The sequence below is a fragment of the Desmodus rotundus genome, chromosome 6 (assembly GCF_022682495.2).
Source record: "Desmodus rotundus isolate HL8 chromosome 6, HLdesRot8A.1, whole genome shotgun sequence".
Lineage (NCBI taxonomy): Eukaryota > Metazoa > Chordata > Mammalia > Chiroptera > Phyllostomidae > Desmodus > Desmodus rotundus.
Genome location: NC_071392.1, coordinates 83855832 through 83881022, shown reverse-complemented (window position 1 = coordinate 83881022; position 25191 = coordinate 83855832). Strand labels below are relative to the sequence as shown.

The 25191-nt window shown below is 46.3% G+C and overlaps 2 protein-coding genes and 1 long non-coding RNA gene across 5 annotated transcripts in view; 2 read left to right on the top strand and 1 right to left on the bottom strand.

Annotated features, from left to right (window-relative positions):
• Window positions 1–554: 554 nt before the first annotated feature.
• On the bottom strand, window positions 555–11570 carry RAB19 (RAB19, member RAS oncogene family). The gene is made up of 4 exons (XM_024555143.3): window positions 11431–11570; window positions 9506–9729; window positions 7636–7819; window positions 555–2794 (listed from the first exon to the last, which is right to left on the bottom strand). Exons 2-4 carry the CDS (start codon window positions 9704–9706, stop codon window positions 2526–2528), a joined length of 654 nt encoding a protein of 217 aa, XP_024410911.2. The 5' UTR covers window positions 9707–9729; window positions 11431–11570; the 3' UTR covers window positions 555–2525.
• LOC123479211 (uncharacterized) lies at window positions 11337–14173 on the top strand. Its single transcript, XR_006654748.2, has 4 exons — window positions 11337–11459; window positions 11558–11729; window positions 12151–12221; window positions 12620–14173. It is a non-coding gene; the product is annotated as an uncharacterized lncRNA (long non-coding RNA).
• A 590-nt stretch (window positions 14174–14763) lies between these two features.
• SLC37A3 (solute carrier family 37 member 3) overlaps window positions 14764–25191 on the top strand; it is a 45008-nt gene continuing 34580 nt past the window's right edge. The window contains exons 1-2 of one of the 3 annotated variants that reach the window (XM_053926341.1): window positions 14764–14901; window positions 18369–18430. The gene's annotated coding sequence lies outside the window, so the exon portion shown is untranslated. Of the gene's footprint in view, window positions 14902–15063; window positions 15211–18368; window positions 18431–25191 lie in introns of those variants that run through there. The other 2 variants (XM_053926340.1, XM_045191134.3) reach the window with 2 other exon arrangements.

The window sequence follows — 25191 nt, the reverse complement described above, 5'->3', positions numbered from 1 at the left end:
TTTGTGTGTGTGTGCAGGATGATGAATATATTATTTTGGGGGTATTTTTTTATTTAATTGAATTTATTGGGGTGACAATGGTTACATGAGGGGTTGATATGAAGGAACTCAGATCTAACCAGAGAAGGGAGTACAGTATAATTACTAAGAGTGGGCTCTGGAACCAGGAACCGGGTTGTTTGGGGTTGGCTCCGCCACTTACTAGCTGTGCGACTGATCTTAATCTCTGTCTCTTGTCCTCATTTTAAAGTAGGAATGATAAATGGTGCCCACTTCAGAGCTAGTTCACAGGATCCTTTGGGTTAGTGTGAAGTGTTTGGTCCAGCGCGGAGCATGTAGTAACTGCTACACGTGTTTGTTGTTACCAATACTATCATAGTAATGTTCCTATTACTAGTAAACAGACCTTTTCAGTAAGAGGGTGGGGAAGAGATTCAGAAACAGTCTATGAACAATGAAGTATTAACTGAAAGGTTTTCATACACATGAAAATGTTCTTGACACCAGTGAATCAGATATGAAGATGTTGACAATCTTTATTCTTCCAATATGTCCCTTTTGTAACTTAATTTCATATCATTTGTTTCCAACTGTACCATTTGGGGAGTGTGAGAAAAACGCCAGACTTCGGTTCCACGCCGCCTTCTGAGACCTCTGGTACACGGAGGGCCTGCCCGAGGCAGCCGCCCACGCCAGGCCCGAGGCTGCTCGGCTTCCCAGACGCCTGTGCCTCCCTCTGGAACAGACCTCTAGGTGCCCTAATCCAAAGAAGCCGCTCCGGTCCGGGGGCCCTCTCGAGGGTTTCTGCCACAGCCAGTTAATCACAGGTTCCTGGTGTTCAGGTGACCTTGTTCTCACATGCCTGACCTGTTGGTGGGAATATTCCATTCCAGACAGTCCCCAGAGTGCATAATCCTAGGAGCTGATGGGTTTTTCGGAGTATCCAGTACTCAGCAGCCACAGGTAATGAGTGACGGTTTCCTGCAGGTCCCGGCCTATCAGCAGGGATGGGCTAGAAACACCTGGGGTGCTCCCCAGATGGTTCCCCTTCTGGAGCCCTGTTGAAGGCCGGAGCAGCCCTGTGGTTCTGTGACTGCCAGACGCGCCTCAGCAACAAACGCTGGGGAACTTTGGAACTCGGTGGTGCTGTAGTTACCACCAAGGTAACTGGTGGTAACTACGGCATAGGTGCTGGAGGGCACGTGGTGTGGCCAGGGCCACACTGCGAGGCCGGCATTGGTTTGTTGTTCATCCGTGAGCCAATTTAATTTCAGTTCAGGAATGCCTTCTATCCAGCGACTAGTTTGGTATTTTAGAAAGGAATGGTAGATACCTCCCACATTCCGCGAGGGCGGGCAAATCAGTCCAAGCAGAATAAAGTGGAATCCAATTCTATCTCCATCATGTGGTGCCCGACCACTCGGCAAGAGGTACGTGTGGTCTTCGTGTCAAAAGGCTTTGCTCCCCTAAAGCCCTGAGGTGTGACTGTCAGGAAGCCAGTGTCGACAGCATTCTGGTTTTTCACTGCAGGCTTTTTCCCCATCCTCACGCCCGAGCTGTTTTAAACTGTTCCAGAATGTCCCAAACATCCTCTCCCCTCCCTTGATATGAGAGGAGACCCCCCCAAAACCTGGAATTATCTCCTGGAGGGCGGGCCCTTCTAGTACAGGCTTCCCTCACTAGGTGAGTGTTCTAGGACCCATCTGTATTGGTGCACCAGCTGACGTCGTTGTGAGAGGGTGTGTTTGGCTTTGGTGAAATTTTTTTTGAAGACTCTCCACATGTTTGCCCATTTCATGATGGGTGATTTATGAGCACACCTGCCCACACTGCACTGAGTGTTCAACAGTTTTTGATCAAAAAAGGCATGACCCCCCCCCCCATGCCCTACCCTCCCTATTCACCTGATCTCTCTCCCTGAGCCACATTCTTTTTTGTTAGTTTCCTTGGATGAAGAAAAGTCCTCAAAGGGAAACATTTTGTCAATGCGGAAGAGGTGAAACAAAAAAAGGCAGATGCTCTGAAAGGCACCCAAAGCGACAAGTTCAAAAACTGCTTTGAGCAGTGGAAAAAATGTCTCGATAGGCGTATTGCATCAATGGAGAGCACTTTGAAGGTGACTGAAGTTTAAGCATGTAAGAATAAATACACAATTTTTTATAAAATTCTGGGGTTTTGGGGGTCCCTCCACCCTTGTACTCCTCTTTCTTCATCACCCTCTTTAAGCGAGAAGCAAAACTCAGCAGAAGCACAGTTGAAGGGGTGGGGAGGCAAAGAAGGGAAAGGTGAAAAGGAGAAAATCTTGTCTTCCTACCCCTGTGCCTTTAAGTCCAAGGCAAATCAAGACCAGTGGTGTCCCCTGTCCTCAGAGTCAACTGTTGTGGCCTCTGGTCTGAACTGAGGAGAGAGGACTAGCGGCAAGTCTATACTTGGGTCTGAATGCTACTCGGCAAACACTAAGTGATCTGGCTACCTTTGGTTTTGGAGATGGCCTTGCGTGGGTGCTATTGGCCTCGTGAACTTTCTCAGCAAGAGCACTGGGTCTTTTCACTTGGCCCCTGGGCCACCAGCACTGGACTGGAGTCCAGGGGCAGGGAGTTCAGGGCACTGTCCCCATGCAGGTGCAGGCTGTTCCGGGCAATCAGCTCCCTGGCCATGAGCATGAAGACTTCGTCTATGTTCCTGGACTCCTTGGCTGACGTCTCCAAGACAGCAAGGAGGCCGTGCTTCTCAGCGAGCGTGCAGGCGTCCTCGAACAGGACGTGCCGTTTTTCCCACAGGTCACACTTGTTCCCTGGGAGTGAGAGACAAGCAAATATTGCATTGAGTAACTTAACCTGTTTTGTTTTGTTTTTTAAATGGACTTTAAAAAGAACATTAGTTCAGCAAATATGAACGCATGGATTCATTCACAAATAGTAATTTGAGGGCAAATTTACTGAAAATGAAACCACGGATGCATAGAAAGAGAACCAATGTTCTAATTCACTGTTCCTAAGATCTTTAAGAACTGCAAGGAATGTGGGCTGGAGGTGCATGTGTTTTCTTGGCTGGGACAGGTGCAGCCTCCATGTTCTTGGGAGGGACGGTCCCTCCTTCCAGGTGCGACATGGTAAGACGGTACCAGAGTGATTCTCTCGGGCTCTCTCCTCCCTTCAGATCTTGTTCTCCCCCCCAGCCCCCAAACCACAACGTGTTGCGCTCTGTGTGACAGAACCTGGGCTAGCTGAGGTTTGGGGTCCGGATTTCTTGGGTTGAAGCTGTGGAATAAATAATGAAAGTATTTTGTTAGTTATTTTTTAATTTTTTAAAATATTTTATTTATTTTTAGAGAGGGGAAGGGAGGGAGGAAGAGAGGGAGGGAAACATCGATGTGCAAGAGAAACGTCATTTGGCTGCCTCTCACACGTCCCCAAGTGGGGACCTGGCCCGCAACCCAGGCGTGTGCCCTGATGGGGAATTGAACTGGCGACCCTTTGGTTTGCAGGCCGACGCCCCATCCACTGAGCCACACCATCCAGGGCTGGTTCTGACTTTTATCACCTGCTCCTCTCACCTGCCCCAGTGCCACACCTGGGTTAACAGCACTGACTGTGCCCTGTCCTGCCTCCCCGTGGCTGGTGGCTGCACTCCTCAGGACGAGCCAGGACACCCTGTGGGAGGGGAGGAGCCCCGGTGCTTGCCGCTGCAGGCCCAGTCCTTGCTTGCTAAGTGTTGTGTGGGGCACCCAGCAATGCATGGGCTCTGCCCCTGGGGAAGGAATTCTTCATCTTAGGGTGGCAGGAGAGATGCACAGACAACTGAAGAGTATACAAGAATTCACACCCAAGACAGGCCATGAGACAACACGTCCTGAGGAACAGGTGAAGGGTACAAGTCGTTAGCCGTGCAGGCGTACCAGCCCTTATCCACATTTCCCAAATCCAAAAAACTCCAAAACCCCTAATTTTTTTGGGTAATTTATCTGACAGTAAAATCTGCCCTAAACGAGCTATTTGCAGCTTTTATTCAACCTGCTTTGCATGCCCATTCGTATATTTCACTGAGTGTCAATATTTTTGACCATGGGGTGTTGGCCCTACCCTGCTGAGGGCGTCAGGTAACGCAAATGCACCCTCCTAAGATCTGACCAAGTCTGGACTCTGAAATCTTCAGCCTTCAGGGTTTTCCCTGAGAGATGGTGGACCTTTAAATATGGAAAAGCTTAAGTGAAAGGTTGGCCTGAGAGCCGAAGGGGACAAATGTCAGATGCTGAAGGAAGTTAGGCGGCAGAACATCCAGCATAACCTACGAGAGGAAGCTGGCTCCTGACCCCTGACTCTGATGGAGGGGCCGAGAGGCCAGGAACAGAGCCAAGCAGGGAGAGGCCTGCAGCCCTCTCCCGGAGGAAAAGCAGGACCATCCCTCAAGGTCAGGAATCTGTGCGTTGTCTGCAGGGCCGTGGGGACCAGGGGGCGTTTTAAACACAGGGACCATGTGGAGGAGCAGCGCAAATTAATGCACAGCCGTCTCTGCCATTTGTGCAGTGAAGTGGCTGCTGGGGGCTGGGGTAAAGTGAGAGAGAAAGACATTTGTGTGGAGGAACATGGAGACAGAATGGAAAATACAGTGATCATGGCGGGGAACATACAACACGTCTGGCTCTCCTAGAGGATGGCAAGGAGGCTATTGACAGAAAACAGAAAGCCCTCTGCGTCGGCCCTTGGATGACGGGGGCAACAGGGACATGTCCAGATTATCTTAGGGGGCGTTTCTAGAACCAAGTAAGAATTAGGGCAGAGCCTTGGCTATTGTGGCTCAGTGGACTGAGTGCTGGCCTGAGGACCAAATCAGTTGGATTCCTGGTCACAGCCCATGCCTGGGTTTCGGGCCAGGTCCCCAGTAGGGGGCGTGTGAGAGGCAACCGATCCCTGTTTCTCTCACACATCATGTTTCTCTCCCTCTCTCCCTTCTTTTCCCTCTCTAAAAATAAAAAAGTAAAAAAAAAAAAAAAAAGGGAATTGAGTCTGAGATAGTGCTCACAAAAGACTAGGGTGTAAATACCGGGGAAACTGAGATTCCTGGAAATCCTGCAGTCTTGACCTTGATTGCCCTGGTCTGCCTCACCTGTTTCTGCAGCAGAGCAATGAGTAGCTAAGGACGGCGCTGCTGGGAGGGAGGCAGATTAGGGAGCTGCGGGCTTCGAGGCCCAGGGGAAAAACAGCTTCAGTGTTTCTTGGGAAGCACATGAACTTAATGGAAAAGAGATCCAGTCGGCGTTCCTGGGGAAACCTCAAGTGTTGTCAGCACTGTGGTGCACGTTATTCACACCTAAGCTTCCCTTCTCTGGGAGCCACCATTAGCGGGGGTTCCTTCCATCCCTGAAGGTAGCGGCTGTCCCTCCCTCTCTGCTCATCTTTGCTCTGCCAGGAAACAACAGCTTCCCTTTACTGAGTTCTTAGCACTGTGCTAAGTGCTTTATATACGAGCTCTGTCCAGAAGGTATCCATGTAATATAAAAAACAGAGACATTTATTGAAGAAAATACAGGAAACATTGTACATAGGACAATGACATCTCAGTCCCCTTCCAAGTAGGCACCTTGGGACCTCACACAGTTCTCCCAATCACTATCAGCTGCTGTGTTGTATTTCCCTGAATCCTATTGACGGTCTGAAATCTTTTCCTTTTCAAAGGCGGTGTAAGTTCTGGGAAAAGCCAGAAGTCTCAGGGTGCCAAATCTGGGCTGTAGGGGGGCTGAGTCCTCTAGGTGATTTGATATTTCACCAAAAACTCTGCACAAGACGTGATACTGGAGTGGCTGTGTAGTTGTGATGAAGCTGCCAATCACCAGTTGCCCATAGCTGCGGCCGTTTTTGTCATATTGCATCTCTCAACCAACAAAGAACCCTGAGGTGGTACTCTGTATTATTTGGCCTGGAGTGGCGTACTTGTGGTAGACAACACCTTCCCAATCAAAAAACACAGTTAACATGGTCTTGATCTTGCTGCAACTTTGCTGTACCTTCTTTGGGCATGGAGAACCAGGAGACTTCCACTGGGACGACTAGGCCCTCATTTCCAGGTCATACATGTTGCCACAGACACACGATTCATCTCCGGTTATGACCTAGAGTTAATCTGGTTCATTGGTAGCAGTCTGAATCAAGTCATTAGCAACTGCAGCACGATGTCCCTTCAGCCCTGGTAGTAGAAGCCATGGAATGAATTTTGCCACGACACATTACATGCTAAGATCCTGTGTCAAAATCTCAGACACAGTCGTTTTTGGAATCCCCAGATCAGCTTCTAGTTCCTGTGCTGTTGCCAATCTTCGTTGACTGCAGCCCATACACGTTCGACATTCTCAGGTGCTCTGCTTGCTGCAGGCCTTCCAGAATGTGGATCACTTTCAACAGATGCTCGACCATCTTTGAAGCATTCATGCCACATTTTTATTGCGTTACACTGATTGCATTGTCCCCAAAAGCCTTCTGAATCATCCCAATAGTTTCTGCAGAGGAATGTTCAAGCTTAATGCAAAATTTGATGCAGATTTGTTGCTCCAGTCATTTTGAATGCGACAGCCACACAGTACACACGCTCACTCAACAACGTCTACACCCCCCACACACACTGACTAGTACAGTGAGGTCGTCATTGTTCATGCCACGTGCATTCCAGTCCACTCTCCTTGGTTGCCAGGTTACACTGAGGTTGAGCAAACTATTCTTGTTATATTAACAATGACTGCACTTTTTCCAGATAGATCTTGTATGTCACCTTATTGAATCCTTTCAACTCAACGATATTTTGGAAGTGGGCACCAGTTTTATAGATAAAGAAGCAGAAATTTAAAGAGAGTAAGTTATAGTCCCCAAATTCAGACAGAGAGGGAGATTTGAACCCAAATCTGTCTGACCCTGAAGTCTAGGCACTAGAGTAGACACAGACACTTCCTAAACCAGAGCTTCAGGGGGCCCTGGGGAATGGTCCAGCCTAACCAACTATTGGAAAATGGTCAGAGAGGAACTGAACCCACTGGGCACTCTGGGAATCGGACAGCCTGGTTCAAATCCCGCCTCACCTGTCAGTAAGTAACCAGGCTGAACTACCTGGCAGGATACTTAACTTACAGATGCCTCAGTTTCCTCATCTGGGACATTAGGATAGTCGTCTCTGCTTCTTAGGGTGGTTGGGTGGATTAAGTGATGTGACTCAGGAGCAGAGTCAGAAGAGTGTCTGGAACCTACTAAGTACGTGGGTCACATTCATCTGAGCGACTCCCTCAGGGATTTGGAGCCACCTGACTCTGTGAACCTCAACCCACAGAGGACTTCCTGTGTGGTCCACACAGACATGTGCAGCCAATCAGCCGGGGCACCCTGCACACAGAAGTCTGGGTCCCAGCTCCGCTCTCCAGACTGAGAAACTCTAGGGTGGGGCCTTGAGATCTGTATTCCTAAGAAGTTCACCCCACCCCCTCTCATTTTCAAGTGAATCTGATGGGAATCTCTGGGCCAGACGCTTTCTGAGGTCCTGCCCCCCATTTGCACGTTTAGATTTCATGTTCCTCTGCCACCAGAAATACACAGAAAGCTGAGTGTCAGCTAAGGCACCAGGAAAGCAAAGTTAAACCCTTTGAAAACACCATACCGATCAGCATAATGACCAAGTTCGCAGCTCCGTATTTTTCTATCTCGTGTATCCAGTGAGGAACGGACTCGAAGGTGGACCGCCGGGTGAGGTCGTAGGCGATGATGGCCGCATGAGCGCTGCGGTAGTAGCTTTGGGTGATGGTCCGGAAGCGCTCCTGGCCTGCAGTGTCCCACACCTGCATCTGGAGAAGGGTGGGAATGGGGGTGGCATCAGGAGTTCCCACAACCAAGGGGAACTTGCTCACCTAAGTCGTCTGCAAAATACAGTTTCCTGGGTCTCACTTGTAGATATCTAAATTCAGGAGGTCTAGGCTGGGGCCCACAAATCTGTTTTTTCCATTGCATCCTAAGCAACGACACCAATTTTTACACCCTCCAACAGTGTCTGAGGGTACCTGTTGCTTCATATACTTGCATCATTTACAAAATTTATTTTTTAAGAAAGCTCGAAGCCTGGCTGGTATACCTCAGTGGACTGAGCACGGGCCTACGAACCAAAGGGTCGCCCGTTTGATTCCCAGTTGGGGCACAAGCCTGGGTTGCGGGCCAGGTCCCCAATATGGGCGCATGAGAGGCAACCACATGTTGATGTTTCTCTCCCTGTCGTTCTCCTTCCCCTCTCTCTAAAAATAAATAAATAAAATCTCTTTTTTAAAAAAAGAAAGTTTGCAAACATACATAAGATTAGAGATAGTAGAATAATGAACTCTCATATACCCATCATCCCAGAATCGATAATTATCAACATTTTTGCAACATCCTGCCCATTCTGTTGATTTCTTTGAGGTATTATTTTAAAGCAAATCCCAGACTTCATGTCATTTTAGCCCTATTTACACTGATATACATCCCTATAAAAATGGACTTTTTCTTTCATAACCGCAATGCCATTATCACTGCTATTAAACTTTTTGATAACTCCTTGGTATCATTTAATACACAGGAGTATGAAAATTTCCCTGGTTGTCTCCAGAATGCCTTTTTACTCTCGTTTTTATTTAATCAGGATCCCAAACAAGATCCATTTTTACCAATACTTTTTGATCTTTTCTAATCAATTGGTAAAAGACACTATCTCAGTGTTGGTTTGTCGTTTCTTTTCTTTAAATTATTTTTTAAAATTTTTTGTAAAGATTTTGTTGATTTATTTTTAGAGAGAGGGTAGGGAGGAAGAAAGGGAGAGAAACATCAGTTTGTGGTTGCCTCTTGCATGCCCCCCACTGGGGACCTGGCCTGCAACCCAGGCATGTGCCCTGACTGGGAATCGAACCAGTTACCCTTTGGTTCACAGGCTGGCATTCAAGCCACGGAGCCATACCAGCCAGGGCTGTTGTTCCTTTAATTATGAAGTGAGAATGGGCACCTTTACATCTTTACATATCTGTATGAGCGACCTCTTATAAAATTTGTGAAACGCAGTTTTGTTCAATCTGTGAATTGCCTACATTTTGTATTTGGTTTTTGAGCCTTTTCTTAGCTATTTATCAGGGCTGTTTTCACAGTGAAGAAATCAGCCCTTTGTCAAGTCCCATATCTACAAACTTGTCATTCAGCTTTTGACTTAGTGGATGGCATTTTGAATATTTAGAAATTTGACCTTTATATAGTTACATAGAAATATAAAAACTTGACCTTGAGACAGTTAAACTGAGAAATATTTTCCCTTTTGCTTTCTGCACTTCTCATCTTACCGAAACTCCCAATTTTCTCATTCCACAATGATAAAAAGAAATAAAATGCACCTATGTTTTTTCCTGGTACTTTTATGATTTCATGTTTTATGTCTAATTCTTTTATTCCTCAGGCATGTGTTTCAGCGTTAGGAACGCTGGCTAAACGAGGAGGAGCGAAACCCATGTCCCTCTGACCTTCACTTTCTTGCCATCGATCTCAAGGGAGCGCACAGTAAAGTCCACTCCAATCGTGTTCTGCTGTGTCTCCGTGTAGACCCCGGATTTGAAATGCTGCACCACACACGTCTTCCCCACGTTGGAGTCCCCGATGAGGATAATCTTGAACAGATAGTCAAAGTTCTCATCTGCTGCCCTGGCTGAGCTGGAGAATTGCATGGCGCTTGCTGTCCAGAATGGAGCTAGGGAGAAAAGTGGGAACTCAGCGTGTCTTTAGTGAACACCTACCAGGCTCTGGACACTTGTTTTAGGCACCCGGCATCCAGGACAGGACAAGACAGAGGGAGATCGTTGCTGTCAGAGCACTACCATCCTCCGGGAAAAGGTCTCTAATTCCTGGGCGGGTACAAGGGAGCTGCCCACACAAGCTCACACCTGTCCCAGGTGGGTTGACAATACTTTAGGGGTACCCGCAGAATGAAGAGGTTCTACTGCCATCCTCTGCTGGGCCTGCTACCCAGTCAGCACAGTCAGATGACCGCACTGATGGAAATTCTCGTCATTGAGACCAGGTGCCCCATGCTCCATCAAGTGCCCACTCAGCAGGAGGATGACAGAGGAGACGCCCGCTGGAGTGTTCTCCCTGCCGTTCATCAGTTGGAGGACATGCCTCGCTGTCATCCTCTCCCCATTTGACATGGAGAGAAGGACTCCCAACTACTGGGAGACGGAATGTCCAGGCAACTGGCAACAAGGACCCACAAGATTGGACGGAGAAGTGAGTTTAGGGAAGAGTGTTTTTCACACGGTGTTTTTCTTCTGGTTGGCACCTAATTTTTCTTGACCAAGAAATTAGGATTTTGAGAATATTTAAAAAGAAAACTGTTGTGAGAAGGGAGCACACGGCATACTTTAGCATAAGCTGAAAAATAAAGTTTCTAAATGACAGTGTTTCCCAAACTAACTGATCATATCAGAATTATTTGGGGAGATAATTAAAAATACATATTCCCGAAGTCCATCCCAGATGTGCTAAAGATATTTAAACACACACACACACAGAGACACACGTGCACACACTCCTCAGGGGATTCTGACGCCCAGCCAGGTCTGGGAAACGTCGATCAATGCAATCAATCACCTGAATTTTATTCATGCCTTCAGCATGTCTACTCAACTATCCACCTCTGCTTCAATATCATTGACCCCGAGGAACTCACTGCTTCCTGCAAAGATCCATTTTGCGTGCGCGACTCTACCTTACGCGGGTGGACATCCGTCTCCCTGGGGTACGTTTGCTGACCCTCGTGCTATGCCTGGCCCGGGCAGATTCCCATTCCACATGACAGCCCATCAGATATGCGGAGCAGCAAGCATTGCCACTCAGGCAAATATCCCCAGGCCCCAGCTGTTCCTCATGGGCTATCGTGTTGGGTCTCCTGGGCAAATGCCTCATAAAAATACATGAAACCTAACCCCATTTGATGATTAAGTTTGCAAATTGCTCCTGTTATAGGAGACCCTTCTTCATTTCCCCCAGTGTGATTCTTCGGCCTTTTTGAAAGTCATACAGAAGGACAAGTCTGTGTCGTTACACAAATTAAAATGCACGCAAATATTCAATCTGTAAAAACCCAGTACCTGTCTCGGACGCCTCTGAAATCACTAATGGCTCAGTGATCCAGCAGACAAGAGACACAACAAAACCACTCTTTTCCCCACCTCTGACTTTTCAAATAAAGAAAGCCATTCCACTTCCGGAGCCTCATCACCATAACTTGAGTCGAAATCTACCCCCCCCCTCCCCAGGAAGTCCTCAGGGTTTCCACATAAGCCCCTTTAACTCAACCGACAAGCCCTGCAAGGAGAAAGCAGTGTCCTCCCGCGACGCCCTCCATCCTGCATCCCGCAGCCTTCACCTTCCTGGTTCACCTGTCGCTTACCTGTGCGCCTCCCTCACCTCTGCTGGCAGGTGAGGTTTTCTTGTTCTCCTTGTTTCCCTTTTCGGCTCTCAGGACCCCTTCTTCCTGCTGCCTCGCTGCGTGGTGGGAACTGTAGTTCTGTCCCCAGGTGTCAGGTTTGGCGGCCTGAGAAAGTGAAAGGAAAGCGAAGCCCTCCCACCGCCGGGGAGCCCGGAGCTGCCGTTGGGCACAAGCCCAGATGAGGCGCTGGCCAGCACTCTCCGCGCACAGTCTGCGAACTTTTGGCACCTTGCGAGGCCTGTTAACTCAGCCAGTACCCGGTAAAGCACCCTGTTCCTTCTCTCTACTCACCTTCTCTTACGCAGCCTGCCCCCTGCCCCACCTCCTCCGATTTTTCCTGCTGTCCCTTGTTTGGCTGGGGGGGGGGGGGGGCTCGAGTGGAGAGAACACAATTTAAAGGACTCAGATCTGGGTCTTGAGTTTTTCAATTGTTTCCTGAATTTGAATTACTCTTCATGAGGAGCTACCAAGAGAAAGGAGGTGATCCAAAGAGAAGATTAAAAAACTAAAAGAACTTTGAATTTGTACGGGAAGAAAGAGCTGGAAAAACATTTCTGTGTCTCTGATCTACCACCAAACAGGTTGTTTTAGGTCTTAGAAAACAGAGTTTATCCGTCCCCAATGCTGGCAGAAGAAATATGAAGCCGAGGTAAAATTTCCTTATTATTTTCCCTCCCACAGAGTCCGGAAGAGTCACTGGTTCTCAGAACGTAAAGACTATCTTTCCTTCACTATGGAAAATGTAACACTTGGTAGGTCAATATGCAAAACAGAAACATCCGGATTGATAAAATATTTACATTGGTATAGTGTTTTCAAACTGTGGGCTGAGATCTATTAATGAGTCATGAATTCCATTTCAGTGGGTTGCAACAAGCTTTTTTACAGGCAAGATTAGCAAAACATTTCAGAACGTGTCTCATATAGGAGGCTGAGCCTTGTTCTGTGAATTATCTGGGTCAGTTGCAGACCTGCATGTGTATACTGGGGGTGATGGAAAATGTATTTCTTACTGTGAGTTGAGGTCTAGAAAGATTGAGAAGCACTGAAATTGAGGACCGTTTGTTCACTGTCCCAGAACATTTCTTTCTCTGATTTGTTCAGATAACCTTTGAAATATAACTTATCTTACTCCAAATTCCATTTACAGATCAATTTCCAGGAACCGCTCTTTTGCGTAAGGTAAACCCAATGCTGGCAGGTAGAGCAAGAAAACCCAGGACGCTGCCAAACGCTGCTGCTGCAGACTGCCACTTTGAGAGCCACGGTCCTGTGTCTGCCACTTGGAAATGAAATGTAGGTCAAGATCCACCACAAGTGTATGGGCTGGGGGCAGGAAGTAGCACCCCTTAGATGCCAGCGCCAAGGAGGTTAGACGTCAGATGTTTTCTTCTCCTGGTAATGGTTACTGTTAAAGACAAAAAAGTCAGCAGACTCAGATGCAGTATTTGGAGAACACCTAGAGTAGAAATCAAGTGGTAAAATGTGCAGATGGTTATGGAAGCCAAGGAGGGATTCTGCCTTTCCCTACTTCCATCCTCTCCTTCAACGTGACTGTATGTACAAAGAGCATATGGGGAAGAGGCCTGTGGGTGGTGGTGACCAGTTATATACTTATTTTATATATATATATATATATGCATATATATACACATACATACATATATTTACATATATACACATATTTCACAATATATACATTTTACCATTTTAATCATTTTAAGGGCCCTGTTCAATGGTATTAAATATATTCACAATTTTGTGCGCCCATCACCACCATCTATCTCCAGGACTGTTTCTTTAACCCCAATTGAAACTCCGTGTCTGTTAAATAGTAGCTCCCATCCCCCCCACACCCCCACCCCAGCTCCTGGTAACCACTTTGTGTTCCTATGAATTTGATTACTCTGGGTACCGCCCATAAATGGAATCATCCAATACTTGTTTTTGTGTGTGGCTTATTTCACTCAGCAAAATGTTTTCGAGGTTCATCCACGTCTTACCACGTATCAGAATTTCATTCCTTTTTAAGTCTGAGTAATATCCTACTATGTATTGTTTTTTAAATAAAAGTGAAATCTTTGGCTGATTTGTTGTTCACATCTCCCCAGCTACACCCTTAGGTGACTGGAAACAAAACTACTACTGCAATTGTATAAATCCGCCTCCCTTTCTTTTCTTTCAAAATTTCTGTGTCCTTTTCAAACACATGTCTATCTTTACAATGGCTAAATAACCTGTGTCTGGTCTCATAACTCTCAGGAACATTCCTTTAGGACCTGGCAACCACCTTTGAAATGCGAACATGCAACATGGGGGGACATAGTGTCCCTGACTCTCAGCTCCTGTGTGAGGGTAGGAGCCTAACTTTGGTGGGCATCTTGCTTGGACCTGAAAAACTATCTCCTGTCCTCAAGATATGACAAGTTTGTTTCTCTTCTGGATAAGCCAACACAGGCGGTCTCTCCAGTTACCGTGATAAAGTTGAGATGAACTATGTGTGACGAAAAGTCCTGTGAAGTCCTCTCATTCGAGGACTAGTGATTATCTTGAGAACATGCTTGTAATGGCTGGTACCAGCTTGGCTGTGAAGGCTTGGCTAAGTACGAAGGAGATTCCTTTCTCTCTTTGCAATCTTAGTGCATTCATTGCCTGTGGTCAGCATCACGTTCTGGATGAAAGCATATTCAACAATAAAACTGTTTGTAATCTACGACCTTTGTGGAGAGGTTTTCTGGGTTGGAGGTTTTTTTCTTTTTTTTCCTAATTATATTTCCCCAACAGTTGAAAGCAACCCAGGAGGACAGAGAAAACTTGTTCCAAGTTGAGTGTTGTAAGGCCTTTAATTTTTGCTCGAGGCTGCCAGGATCTGAACATTCCTTTATCTGTTCGAGTGGGTGAGGTGGGAGGTAGAACCGTGAGTGATAGTGGTAGACGATGGGTATTCAATTAAACAATCTAAAGACTACGCCCTGTGGCAGGTCACTGGTACACTTAGCAACACGTTGCTTTCTATGAACACAAAGAGCGTAATAAAGCTTTTTGAAAAAAAAAAGGTGACGTATACATCATGTCCTCTCCTCCGGGTATATCATATATCTCCTCCACTGATTTTCCCAAAACATTCCTGGACTGTATCCCCGCCCCATCCCCGCCGAGCAGCCAGGTCCACGGAGACCTCCGCCCGCCACAGGAAGCAGCCCCGCCCACCCACCCAGTCCCTCCAGCCCTCGCGGTTGGACTACAACTCCCAGCATGCCGCGGGGACCGCGCGGGTCACGTGGGCGTCCGGAAACCCTGGCCGCAGGGCCGTGGGTGAGGTGGCGGCGGAGGCGGAGGCGAATGCGAAGGCGAAGCCGGCCAGGAGGCAACGGATCCGAGCGGAGTGAACGGGGCGGCGGGTCTGAGAGCAGCGATTACTGCGGGTCTCGGGTGCGCGAGCCGCGGAGTAGGGCCGGAGCCCGGCTTGGGGCAGCGGGGTGGGGGCGCCCTGGGGAGAGCGGGTCCCAGGGGCGAGGCGGAGATGTGGAGGGCGGCGGCCGGTGGGTGGGGCGCCTCGGTCGGGGGCGGCCGGCCACACGCTCCTTCTCCCCCTTGTTTGGCTCCTCGGCCCCGGGTGCTGCGGGGCCTGGCGCGGCGGGCAAGGACTGCAACCGGAGGCTCCGGGAGGGCCCAGGGGAGAGCCGGGTGCCCGGCCCGCGGGGCGGCGGGGCCTCTTGTGCAGCCTTGTGTGTGACCCAGGTAAGGGATACTTTCCAGGCCGGGCGAGGACGCTTTTGGAAAGGATGTACAGAGCCCAAAGAGGAAGAAAGGGGTTAGTGGAGGTCCTGGGTTTTTTTTGTTTGTTTGTTTGTTTGTTTTTTTGTAACATGGTCACAGACAAGGAGTTTGGTTAAGTTAGTTACTCGTCATTCCCTCAGTATTCTCATTTGCAGGAGGTGGTCTGTTTATTCTCACTTTTGACAGAGAGCGGACAATGGGAATGTGTCCTCGAGGCTTTCAGAAATGTAAGATTGTGGGTGATGCCGTGGTAACTTCTGAAATGTTTATAGTGAGAAGAACGTGTTCCTGGGACGAGCAAAATCTCATTCTTAATTGCCAGCGTCTTTCTTCAGTGCCTTCAGACTTGAGTTATTTCTTTCCCATTTTTTATTCTCTATATTAACAACTTTAAATAGAAATAGATGAATTACCCTATTCATCTCTAAATAAGATAAGGGCCCTAAAGATCATTTGCCACCGTCTTATATTCAAGATCTGAAAATATTGATAATGATAACCATTCACCATAGAAATAAGACATAAGTTCATTGATAACATCCTCAGATGAATTTCATTGTTTTTATTTTTTAAAATATATTTTATTGATTATGCTATTACAGTTGTCCCAATTTATCCTCCTTTGCCCACCTCCACCTGGTACCCCAATTCCCTCCAGCAATTTACCCCCCTTAGTTCATGTCCACAGGTCATGCATATAAGTTCTTTGGCTTCTCCATTTCCTTCACTATTCTCAAAATCCCCCTGCCTATTTTGTAGGCACCATTTATGCTTCTTAGTCCCTGCACCTTTTCTTCTATTCTCCGCCTTCCCCCCTCCCAGCTGATTACCCTCCACATGGTCTCCATTTCTATGATTCTGGTCCTGTCTTGCTGGTTTGCCTAGTTTAGTTTTTTTTTTTTCTCTCTCTCTAGATTCAGTTGTTGATAGTTGTTCATTTGTTGCCATTTTAATGTTCATAGTTTTGATCTTTTTCTTAAATAAGTAAGATTTAACCTTTAACATTACGTGTAATAATGGCTTGGTGATGATGAACTCCTTTAGCTTTACCTTGTCTGGGAAGCACTTTATCTGCCCTTGCACTCTAAATGATAGCTTTGCTGGATGGAGTAATGTAGGTTGTAGGTCCTTACCTTTCATGACTTTGAATACTTCTGCCAGTCCCTTCTAGCTGGCAAAGTTTCTATTGAGAAATCAGCTGACAGTTTTATGGGAACTTCTTTGTAGGTAACCCTCTGCTTTTCTCTTGCTGCTTTTAAGATTCTCTCTTTATCTTTAATCTTGGGTGATTTAATTATGATGTGTCTTGTTGTGGTCCTCTTTGGGTCCAACTTGTTTGGGATTCTCTGTGCTTCCTGGACTTGTATATCTATTTCCTTTGCTAAATTAGGGAATTTTTCTTTCATTATTGTTTCAAATAAGTTTTCAATTTCTTGCTCTTCCTCCTCTTCTGGCATCCCTATGATTTGGATGTTGGTACATTTGGAAATGTCCCAGAGGCAGTTAATCCTATCCTCATTTTTTTGAATTCTTCTTCCTTCTTGCTGTTCTGGTTGAATGCTTATTTCTTCCTTATGTTCCACATCGTTGATTTGAATCCTGGCTTCATCCCCTCCACTGTTGGTTCCCTGTAGGTTTTTCTTTATTTCACTTAGTGTAACCCTTATTTCTTCATGTGGCTTTTTTATGCTTTTTCCCTATTTAGTGAGTTCTTTGAGCATCGTCATCACCAGTGATTTGAACTCTGCATCTGATAGGGGACTATCTCGTTTTGTTTAGTTCTTTTTCTGGGGGTTTGTTCTGTTTTTTCATTTGGGCCATATTTCTTTGCCTCCTCAATTTGGCAGCCTCCCTGTGTTTGTTTCTGTGTATTAGGTAGAGCTGCTTTGACTCCCTATCTTAGTAGCATGGCCTGTTGTAGAAAAGGCACCTGTCAATTGTGTAGGGTGGAGCCTTAGGTGGTCACCAGGGTGGGGCAACTTGCTTCATGGCTTTGTGGCTCATTGTGCAGGGGGAGGTTCGGAGAGGGGACAATGCTACTGCCTGGCTTTTGGAAGGTTATCTTGGCACTCGCCCTGTGTGACTGGTGCCCTTCCAGCTGTTGCCCTCGTGCTGAATCCCAGAGCGGGTGGGTCTGTGTATGTTTTAAGTCCGTGCAGGCCTTTTAAACAGTGTCTTCTGAAAATCCAGCAGTTTCTTCTGCCCCTCCAACCCCCGCTGGTTTTTACAGCAAGAAGTAATGGGGATTTATCTGCCTGGTGCTGGAACCCTGGGCCGTGGGTCTGGCCTGGGGCTGGGATTGCTGGCTCACAGGGTATCCCTCCTGATTTTTATCTACTACCTGTGAATGTGGGACTGCCTGTTCCGCCCCTGCTGCCTCTCTGCGCCACACCTCATCCCCTGCAACTCGCTGGTTTCCATGTCTCCACCCCTCCTACCTGTGTAGATGAATGTGGTTCCTTTAAATCCTAGGTTGTTGGACTTCCATAGTTTGATTTTCTGACGGTTCTGGGTGTTACTAATTTTGAGGTTGAGTTGTAATTTTGTGGTTGCCTAGGGAGGCTAAGCGTGTTTGCGTATGCCTCTATCTTGACTGGAAGTCTGTTGTTATTTCTTTTAAATAATTCAAAAGCATACCTGTATCTCAAAACCAAAACAGATCATCGGTTTGTTATAAAAGGCTATACCTCAGGAACAGCTAGACGGAAGAGATGCACAGGGCGAGACGTGGGAAGAGGGCACGGAGCATCTGTGCTGACTGCGGCACTCTCCCAGGACCTCCACGTGCTCACCAGCCCCCTTTCCCATTTGTTGACTGTTTACTGCCTACCCAGCTCTGTGCTAGGAACTCTCTATAAATTATCTCTTGATCTTTCAATAAGGAAATTGAGGACCAAAGAATTTAAGTGGAGGGTCTTGCATTCCAGCTCGAACTTTATGCCTTTTCGTGGGCCACGGGTGCCTTCCGATGACATCATTCTTCTCTTAGACTTTGAGCTCCATCAGAAAATGATCCAGAAACAGTATTTTACCAGTAAAGCCAGCGCAGCGTCTGGTTGCCCGCTCGCTCTCGGCATCATGTGTGTTGCTGAAGGTTCTGTTTTCTCCTTCTTCACTAGTGATGACGAGCTGCCACAGCAACGGCCACTAATGGGAGTGTAAGTGTTTTGTCTAGGAGAAGGTAAGGTTTTATGTTGAAAATTGCTGTCTTTGGAATGTATTCCAAATAGGTAGGAGGACTGTGGTTTGGGGAACCCTGGGATAAAATGAGGGAATTTTACAGATCAGGGCCAGACATTTTACATTTGTGGTAATGAAACAATTTCAGGAGAGAGAACAGTTACAGAAACTTGAGTTTTGAATAAAAGGACTTATGTGGTATAGGTAAACAGCTTCAAATGTGATAGTGTGGGGCAAAAGGATACTTAAGTGTCAAGCCTCGGGGTGCTAAACCACAGCATACACAGTCCTGTCAAAGTAGGTGAGCTCAGTACCCATTCAGTAGTTCTTCACCTACACGTCCTGGTCCTGAGCTGGGCACACAGTAAACCGTCAACAAATAGGAAGGACCATTATGTGCTTTGAGTACACACAATCTTTGTACTTTGCAAACGTAAAAACTGGAGCCGGGCAGCGAGGTGATTGCCCATCTGATGCCCTTTCATTTGAGTGTAGTATGTAAGAGAACCACTGTTACTCGTCAGGTGCATTTCCCCCCGTCCTGGAGTTATATCTCTAGGTTTAAAGTGGGCTATTTTTACCTACCATGTTTCCCTCCTATACAGTATAACCTAGGGGCTAGGGTCAGGTCTGGGTTTGAATGTTTGCTTCACCTCTGGAAATCTGTTACTTCATAAAATCTGTTCTCAGCTATAAGAAGTTGTGAGAACTAAATGCAGTAATGTGTGGCCAGTGCCCAGCACAGTGCCTGGTGCTGGGAAGCGTTCTCTGTTGGCCATCAGTCAAAGGATCATTCATTCAGAACAGCTTTACTGATCGTTCTAGACGCCCTGCTAGGCGCTGGGGATATAGCTGTGCACTTAAGACTGATAAGGCCGCTGCTTTTGTGGAGTTTACAGATGAACAATAAACGTGCAAACAATTAAACCAGATAATTAGATTGGGAGAGATGCTGCAAGGGAAGAAACAGAGAGAGAGATGTCAGGGGTAGTAACTGAGGGAGCCCATTGTATTTATTTATTTATTATTATTTTTTAATCCTCACCAGAGGATATATTTATTCATTTTAGAGAGAGAGGAAGCGGGGGTGGCGGGGAGAGAAAAAGAGAGAAAGGAGGGAAGGAAGAAAGAAGTGAGAGAGAAGCATTGATAGGTTGCCTCATGAACATGTCCCGATGGGGGATCGAACCTGTAACCTGGGTATGTGCCCTGACCAGGGATCAAACCACAACCTTTTGGTGTAGGGGATGATGTTCCCAAGAAACCGAGCCACCCAGCCAGGGCTGAGGGAGACCATTTAAAATAGGGTGATCCGGGCAAATCACTCCAGAAGATGACTTTTGAGGACAAGCCAAGAAAAGGAAAGAGCAAGCCGTTTGCAAAGAACTAGGAGAAAAGCATTTCAGGCTGTGAAACAGCAAATGTGAAGGCCCGGAGCAAGAAAGGGCTTGGTGGGTTCTAGGACAAGAAAGGGATTGATGTGGGGAGGTGGGAGTGAGTGTGCAGGCAAGGTGCTGGCGGGGGTGGGGAGCAAGGTGGGCAAAGGGCAGGGAGGGAGTGTGCCGGTACCTCACTGTGTGTACCCTGACAAAGGGTTGGGAACCACCCAGATGTCCCGCAGACTGGAATGCAGTAGTTTTGTAGGTGAAGGTGAGGACAGACCCCCAACACCTGATAAGTGAAGGCAAAACAATGGTGCAGAATAGTGTGTGTCATATGCCATTTGTGTATTTGTGAGTGTGAAGGGCTGTGCCTGGAAAGTATGGGATGCGGGAGAAACTGGAAGCACATGGTGACAAGAACAGGGAGCGAGATGTTACTGTGCACCTTTGATATCTTTTGAACTTTCTACGTTATCATATAGAACCTATTGAAAACTAATAATTTAGCCCTGGCTGGTGTGGCCCAGTGGATTGAGCGCCAGCCAGCAAACCAAAGGGTTGCAGGTTCAGTTCCTAGTCAGGGCATGTGCCTGGGTTGCAGGCCAGGTCCCCAGTTGGGGGTGTGTGAGAGGTAACCACATATTGATGTTTCTCTCCTTCTTTTTCTCCCTCCCTTCCCCTCTTTCTAGAAATAAATAAATAAAATCTTTAAAAAAAGAAGAAAACTAATAATTTAAACAAAACTAAGCCCAGTCTCTCTAGTCATTGCTCAGGCAACCCCCTCCTTCATTCTTAGCTTCTTTCTGCCAACCCCAGCTGTCAACTCTACTGCTCCCCACCCTTAACCTTCCTAGTTTACCAGAGGACTGGGGTATTCAGGCTTGGGAGGCCGTGGCAAAGAGTCACATGTTTTTATCTGAGTCTTGGGAAGCTGTCATGGTATGTGAGCAGAGGAGTGACAGCTCACTCTTGCTCTAGGATACATTTCTGGCTGCTGTGTGGAGAATGACGATGGGGGTGGGGTACAGGTAGAAATAGTGAAGCCCCGCAGGAGGCCTTGTGGTAGGCTTGGTGGGAGATACCGGTGAGGTATGGGCGGTTTGTCTTGGTGGTGGCTGTAGGGGTGGAGATGAAAGGACAAGTGTGGGATGTATTTTGGAGGTTTAGGGACTGGGCTTAGTAGTGGGTTATATGTGGAAGCTGAGAGAAAAGGAGAAATGAAGGACAAGGCCGAGTTACCTTGGGCAACCTGGAGCCGTGGTGACACCACTAGTGGAGGTGGGGCAGAGTGGGGGAGGACTCGGAGGGTGGGTGAAGGATTCTGTTTCAGATGCGGCAGGCATATCGTGTGGTCGGTTGGCTGTACTGTCGGGGACCCTGGAGTGTCTCAGAGCCCTAGATCTGGGAGCCATCGGCAGAAAGCTGTGGAACTAGGTAGAAGAAGAGCGGCAGAATGTTGGAGGTTGAGAGAGAGGCGTGTCTGAACTAGCTGTCTGAGAGGTTGAGAAAGCGGAGATGATTAGGGAAGTGGAGACTTGCTGGGCAGTATTGCATGCACTTTGAGGTTTGTGGTTTTGAATCTAAAAAGTGAAGCCGGCCGTCATGTGTGATTTATCTCTGGCAAAACTCCTGCTTGGGCGCAAGGAAGGAGGACAGAGGCAAGCAAAAATAGAGTCCCATAATAGTTCAGATTTTGAGTTGGTCCAGAAGGAAATGAGGACAAGAGGAGGGTGATGGGTAATGAAAAAATGGCGAGGTGGCCGCAAACTGGGAAAGCTGGGAGCCTTGCCGCGGTGAAGTGACTGTCGGAGTGGGAAGTAGGAAAGCAGGCAGTTTTCCGGAAGGAAAGGATGTTTGAAATCCAGTTTGAGGAGGTGATTCAGCTACGGGGATGACAGGGACCAGGTTTTGACCACGGAGTGGCTTTGTGTTGTGGGAGAGAGGACAGGTACGCAGTGGGATTACCCCGTGGGTGTGCAATGAGATGTAAAGGTGGGGAGGAGGAGTGAGGCGGGAGCTGTCTGCAGCGACAGGGCAGACGGTGACAGCTGTCAGCACAGCGGGCAGTAAAGCCCAGGGCATGAGTTTCAAAGAAGCTGGAGTTTTGCAAGGAAAAGAAAGCTTGCTTTTCCCTGAGAGACCTCGGAGGAAGTGGGGTCGTATGGGGCAGGCAGGAGTTCTCTGTGCTATAACAAAGTTTGTTCACCCCATATTAGATGTCCAGAGAGCATGGTAACAGGTCGGGGTGGGTAAAGGCTGGGCCACCTGAGGTGATGCCACATGCTTCACGCAGGTTGTCGCCTTTCCTGCCAGTCCTTTCCCCTTCCCACCCTGTGGTCTGCTTGTCCCATAGTCGGTTTAATACCAGAAAACTTTAAATTTTACTATTTGGGTTGGAATGGACTCTAAACATCTATAGAAAGTGAAAATTTGAATCTTCTATGTTCCAAGGCAGTGTTTATGAGGGGGAGATTGCCTTCTATCTGGACACGCAAAACCATCTTTCATTCAACATCGATTACACAGTATGTTCCCTTCTGGAAAATGCCTTGTCTGGATGATCTTCTAGAACCCAGAATGAGCTTCATTACAAATCGGATGAGTTAGTGATCTTGAACTTGCTTTGAAAAGTGAAACATGGTTCAGTGGTTCTGGATCCTTTTCAATAGCAAGGATCTTATTTTTAATTTGCTTTTTAAAAAAGATAATTCTTGTTCTCAGTATAGTTGTATGTATCTTCAGTATCCATTGATTAAGACAATACTAAATGACAACCTACTGTGAATGAATTTTGCTACTTAAATGAATTTTGACTTTATTAATTATAACAGCATTTACATACACTTGAAGAATTTAGACATATGATCAGCCTGTGGTCAGAGCAGGAGAGAAAAGGGCCTTCAGGAAATTAGATGTGCGGGTCGGGCTCGGACCTGGCGAAGACTCTGTTTCCCCAGCATCCCGAGCTCATAGAGGATTAGAAGCCACTCCTGTGGTAGAAGGTATAGAAGGGCAAGGTATTATTTTTATTAGTTATCATTACATAGGACCAGGCATTATAATAATATTCCTTTCAAAAGTCATTCTGCTGATAACAAGTGAGTGTTTAAACCATATTCCTGGTGTACTTACTAAGCCTTTTCTCCCCCATCACTATAGCCAAGAAAAAGGTGTTTTATTTAGAAACTAAATTCAGACTGTCTCAAACAGCTTGTTAGCCATTAAAGCTGTTAATGTAACTGTACAGCCCTGAAATACACAACCATTATTGCCGAAGTGATGTAATCCTAATCTCTTGGAACGTACATTTTTGGGATTGTTTTCCCTGGTAGATCACTGGGAATTTCATAACCCATAGCCTTTCCTGAAGTACTCAGCACAGCGTTTCGAGGTGTGAATGTGTTCAAAGAGCTGTGCTTTATAAAGAATGGTTAAAGCTTCTGGTTGTTCCACTTGGACTTCATGTTTAATTTTGGGGATGCAGGTACATTTAGCAGTAACACTAATAGCTCTCGGTTTTATAACTTCCTGGAATTACAGACAGAAAGTTTGTTACATTGTGTAAATGGAATTTTATAGTCTTACCCAGCTCATAATTTTGTTAACATTTCAGGGAGAATGAGTAAATGAAGTTAGCTACATTCTGGTGATGTGGGATTAATCTTGTGTAGATCAATGGCTAAAGTAATTATCTTAATTCCTTGCGTACATTATTTTAGTCACATAACTGTTAGAAGAGAGGCCATTTTGCAGAAGGCCACCTGCAGTTCATAGAGATTGACGTTCAAGGGCTTGTAGGCAGTAAGTGAAACAACTGTTTATGAAGAATGGCCTCTAGGCGGGTCTCTCCGCATTTAGGGTTTGGATACATCTACCAAGCCGTGGCTGTGAAAACGGAGAGTAATAGCAGTTACACAGAGTGCGGCCTTGAAGCAGAGCCCTGCGGTTCGCTAATTTTAGTATTGGGAGCTCTTGAGTTTGCCTCCTACCCTGACGTAGTGTATTTACCATACAAGGCACTTTGTTACTTTAATTTAATTTTTTCCTCATAGTGCAGATCGATTATAGGACTTTTCCAGTGCTGTGATGTTTCCCTCTCGATTATAAAAGTAATATACACATTTATCATAGAATTTTTAGAAAAGTATATAGAAAATTAAATTTACCCATAATCCTACTACCTAAGGAGAACTAGTATATTCCCTATTTATTTGTAAATACTATGTAAACATAGAGGTGATTATAGTTATGTCATATCCTACATTTTTTATATGACATTTTCTCATATTACTAGAAAGTTAATTCATCTTTTAAAATATATATTTTATCATTTATTTATTTTTAGAGAGAGGGGAAGGGAGGGAGAAAGAGAGGGAGAGAAACATCAGTGTGTGGTTGCCTCTCACATGCCCCAAACTGGGAACCTGGCCTGCAACCCTGGCATGTGCCCTGACTGGGAATCAAACCAGCGGCCCTTTGGTTTGGAGGCCTGCGCTCAGTCCACTGAGCTACACCAGATGGGGCTCATTCATGTTGTTAAATCATTATAAAATACTCAGCCATATAGATAGGTAATAATTTAATCATTCAACTCTTATTTCATATTGAGGTTGTTTCTGCAGCCTCATAACTGGAGACATTAAGTTTAGATGCGTACTTTTTCCTTAATTACCTTTGGCTGTCAGAGCCCGGATGCAGCTCTCAGAGAGGACTTCTCCTTTCAGGTAGTGGGGAGAGATGGCACAGGAGTGGCCCTGCCTCTTTCCCCTGTTCCTTTTTGACGGCGTTCATTTCTTTACAATAAAAAAGTTCCTTTGACACTTCGTGAAAAGTAACTTTGTTTATTAGACCTAAGTGCATCTTGTATTTCTTTAGGAATAGGTCCCTGGAAATTAAATTTTTGTGTCCAAGGCTCTTTGATGAACCTGGCTGGATTGTCTTCCTGTAATACTGTACTAATTTTCACTTCCATCAGCATCGTGTGAGAATTCAGAAATCATTGGACCTTGAGCTGCCTTGGTCTCAATCTGTTTTCACTATGCAAACATTCTCATGTCCTCATTACCATTTCGTATTTACTAGTGAGATTGGAACTTTTATTCGGTAAGTGTAATAGCCGTTTCATTTCTTCTGAGTTGTCTATTCACTTCCTTTGCTCATTTTTTTCTGTTAAAATTAGTGATTTTTTAAGAATCCGTTTATATGAGAGTTCTTTCTGTTAGGGTGTACTCTTTGGTCAAGGATTCCTTTTTTTTTTTTTTTTTTTTTTTAAGAGGACTAGCTAACTGCTATAAAATATAATTATCCATCTGGGGTCAGCCAGCCCACGTGATTTTTCTTTCAAGGCCTGATTATATGCTGACTGGTTTTAAGTCTAAAT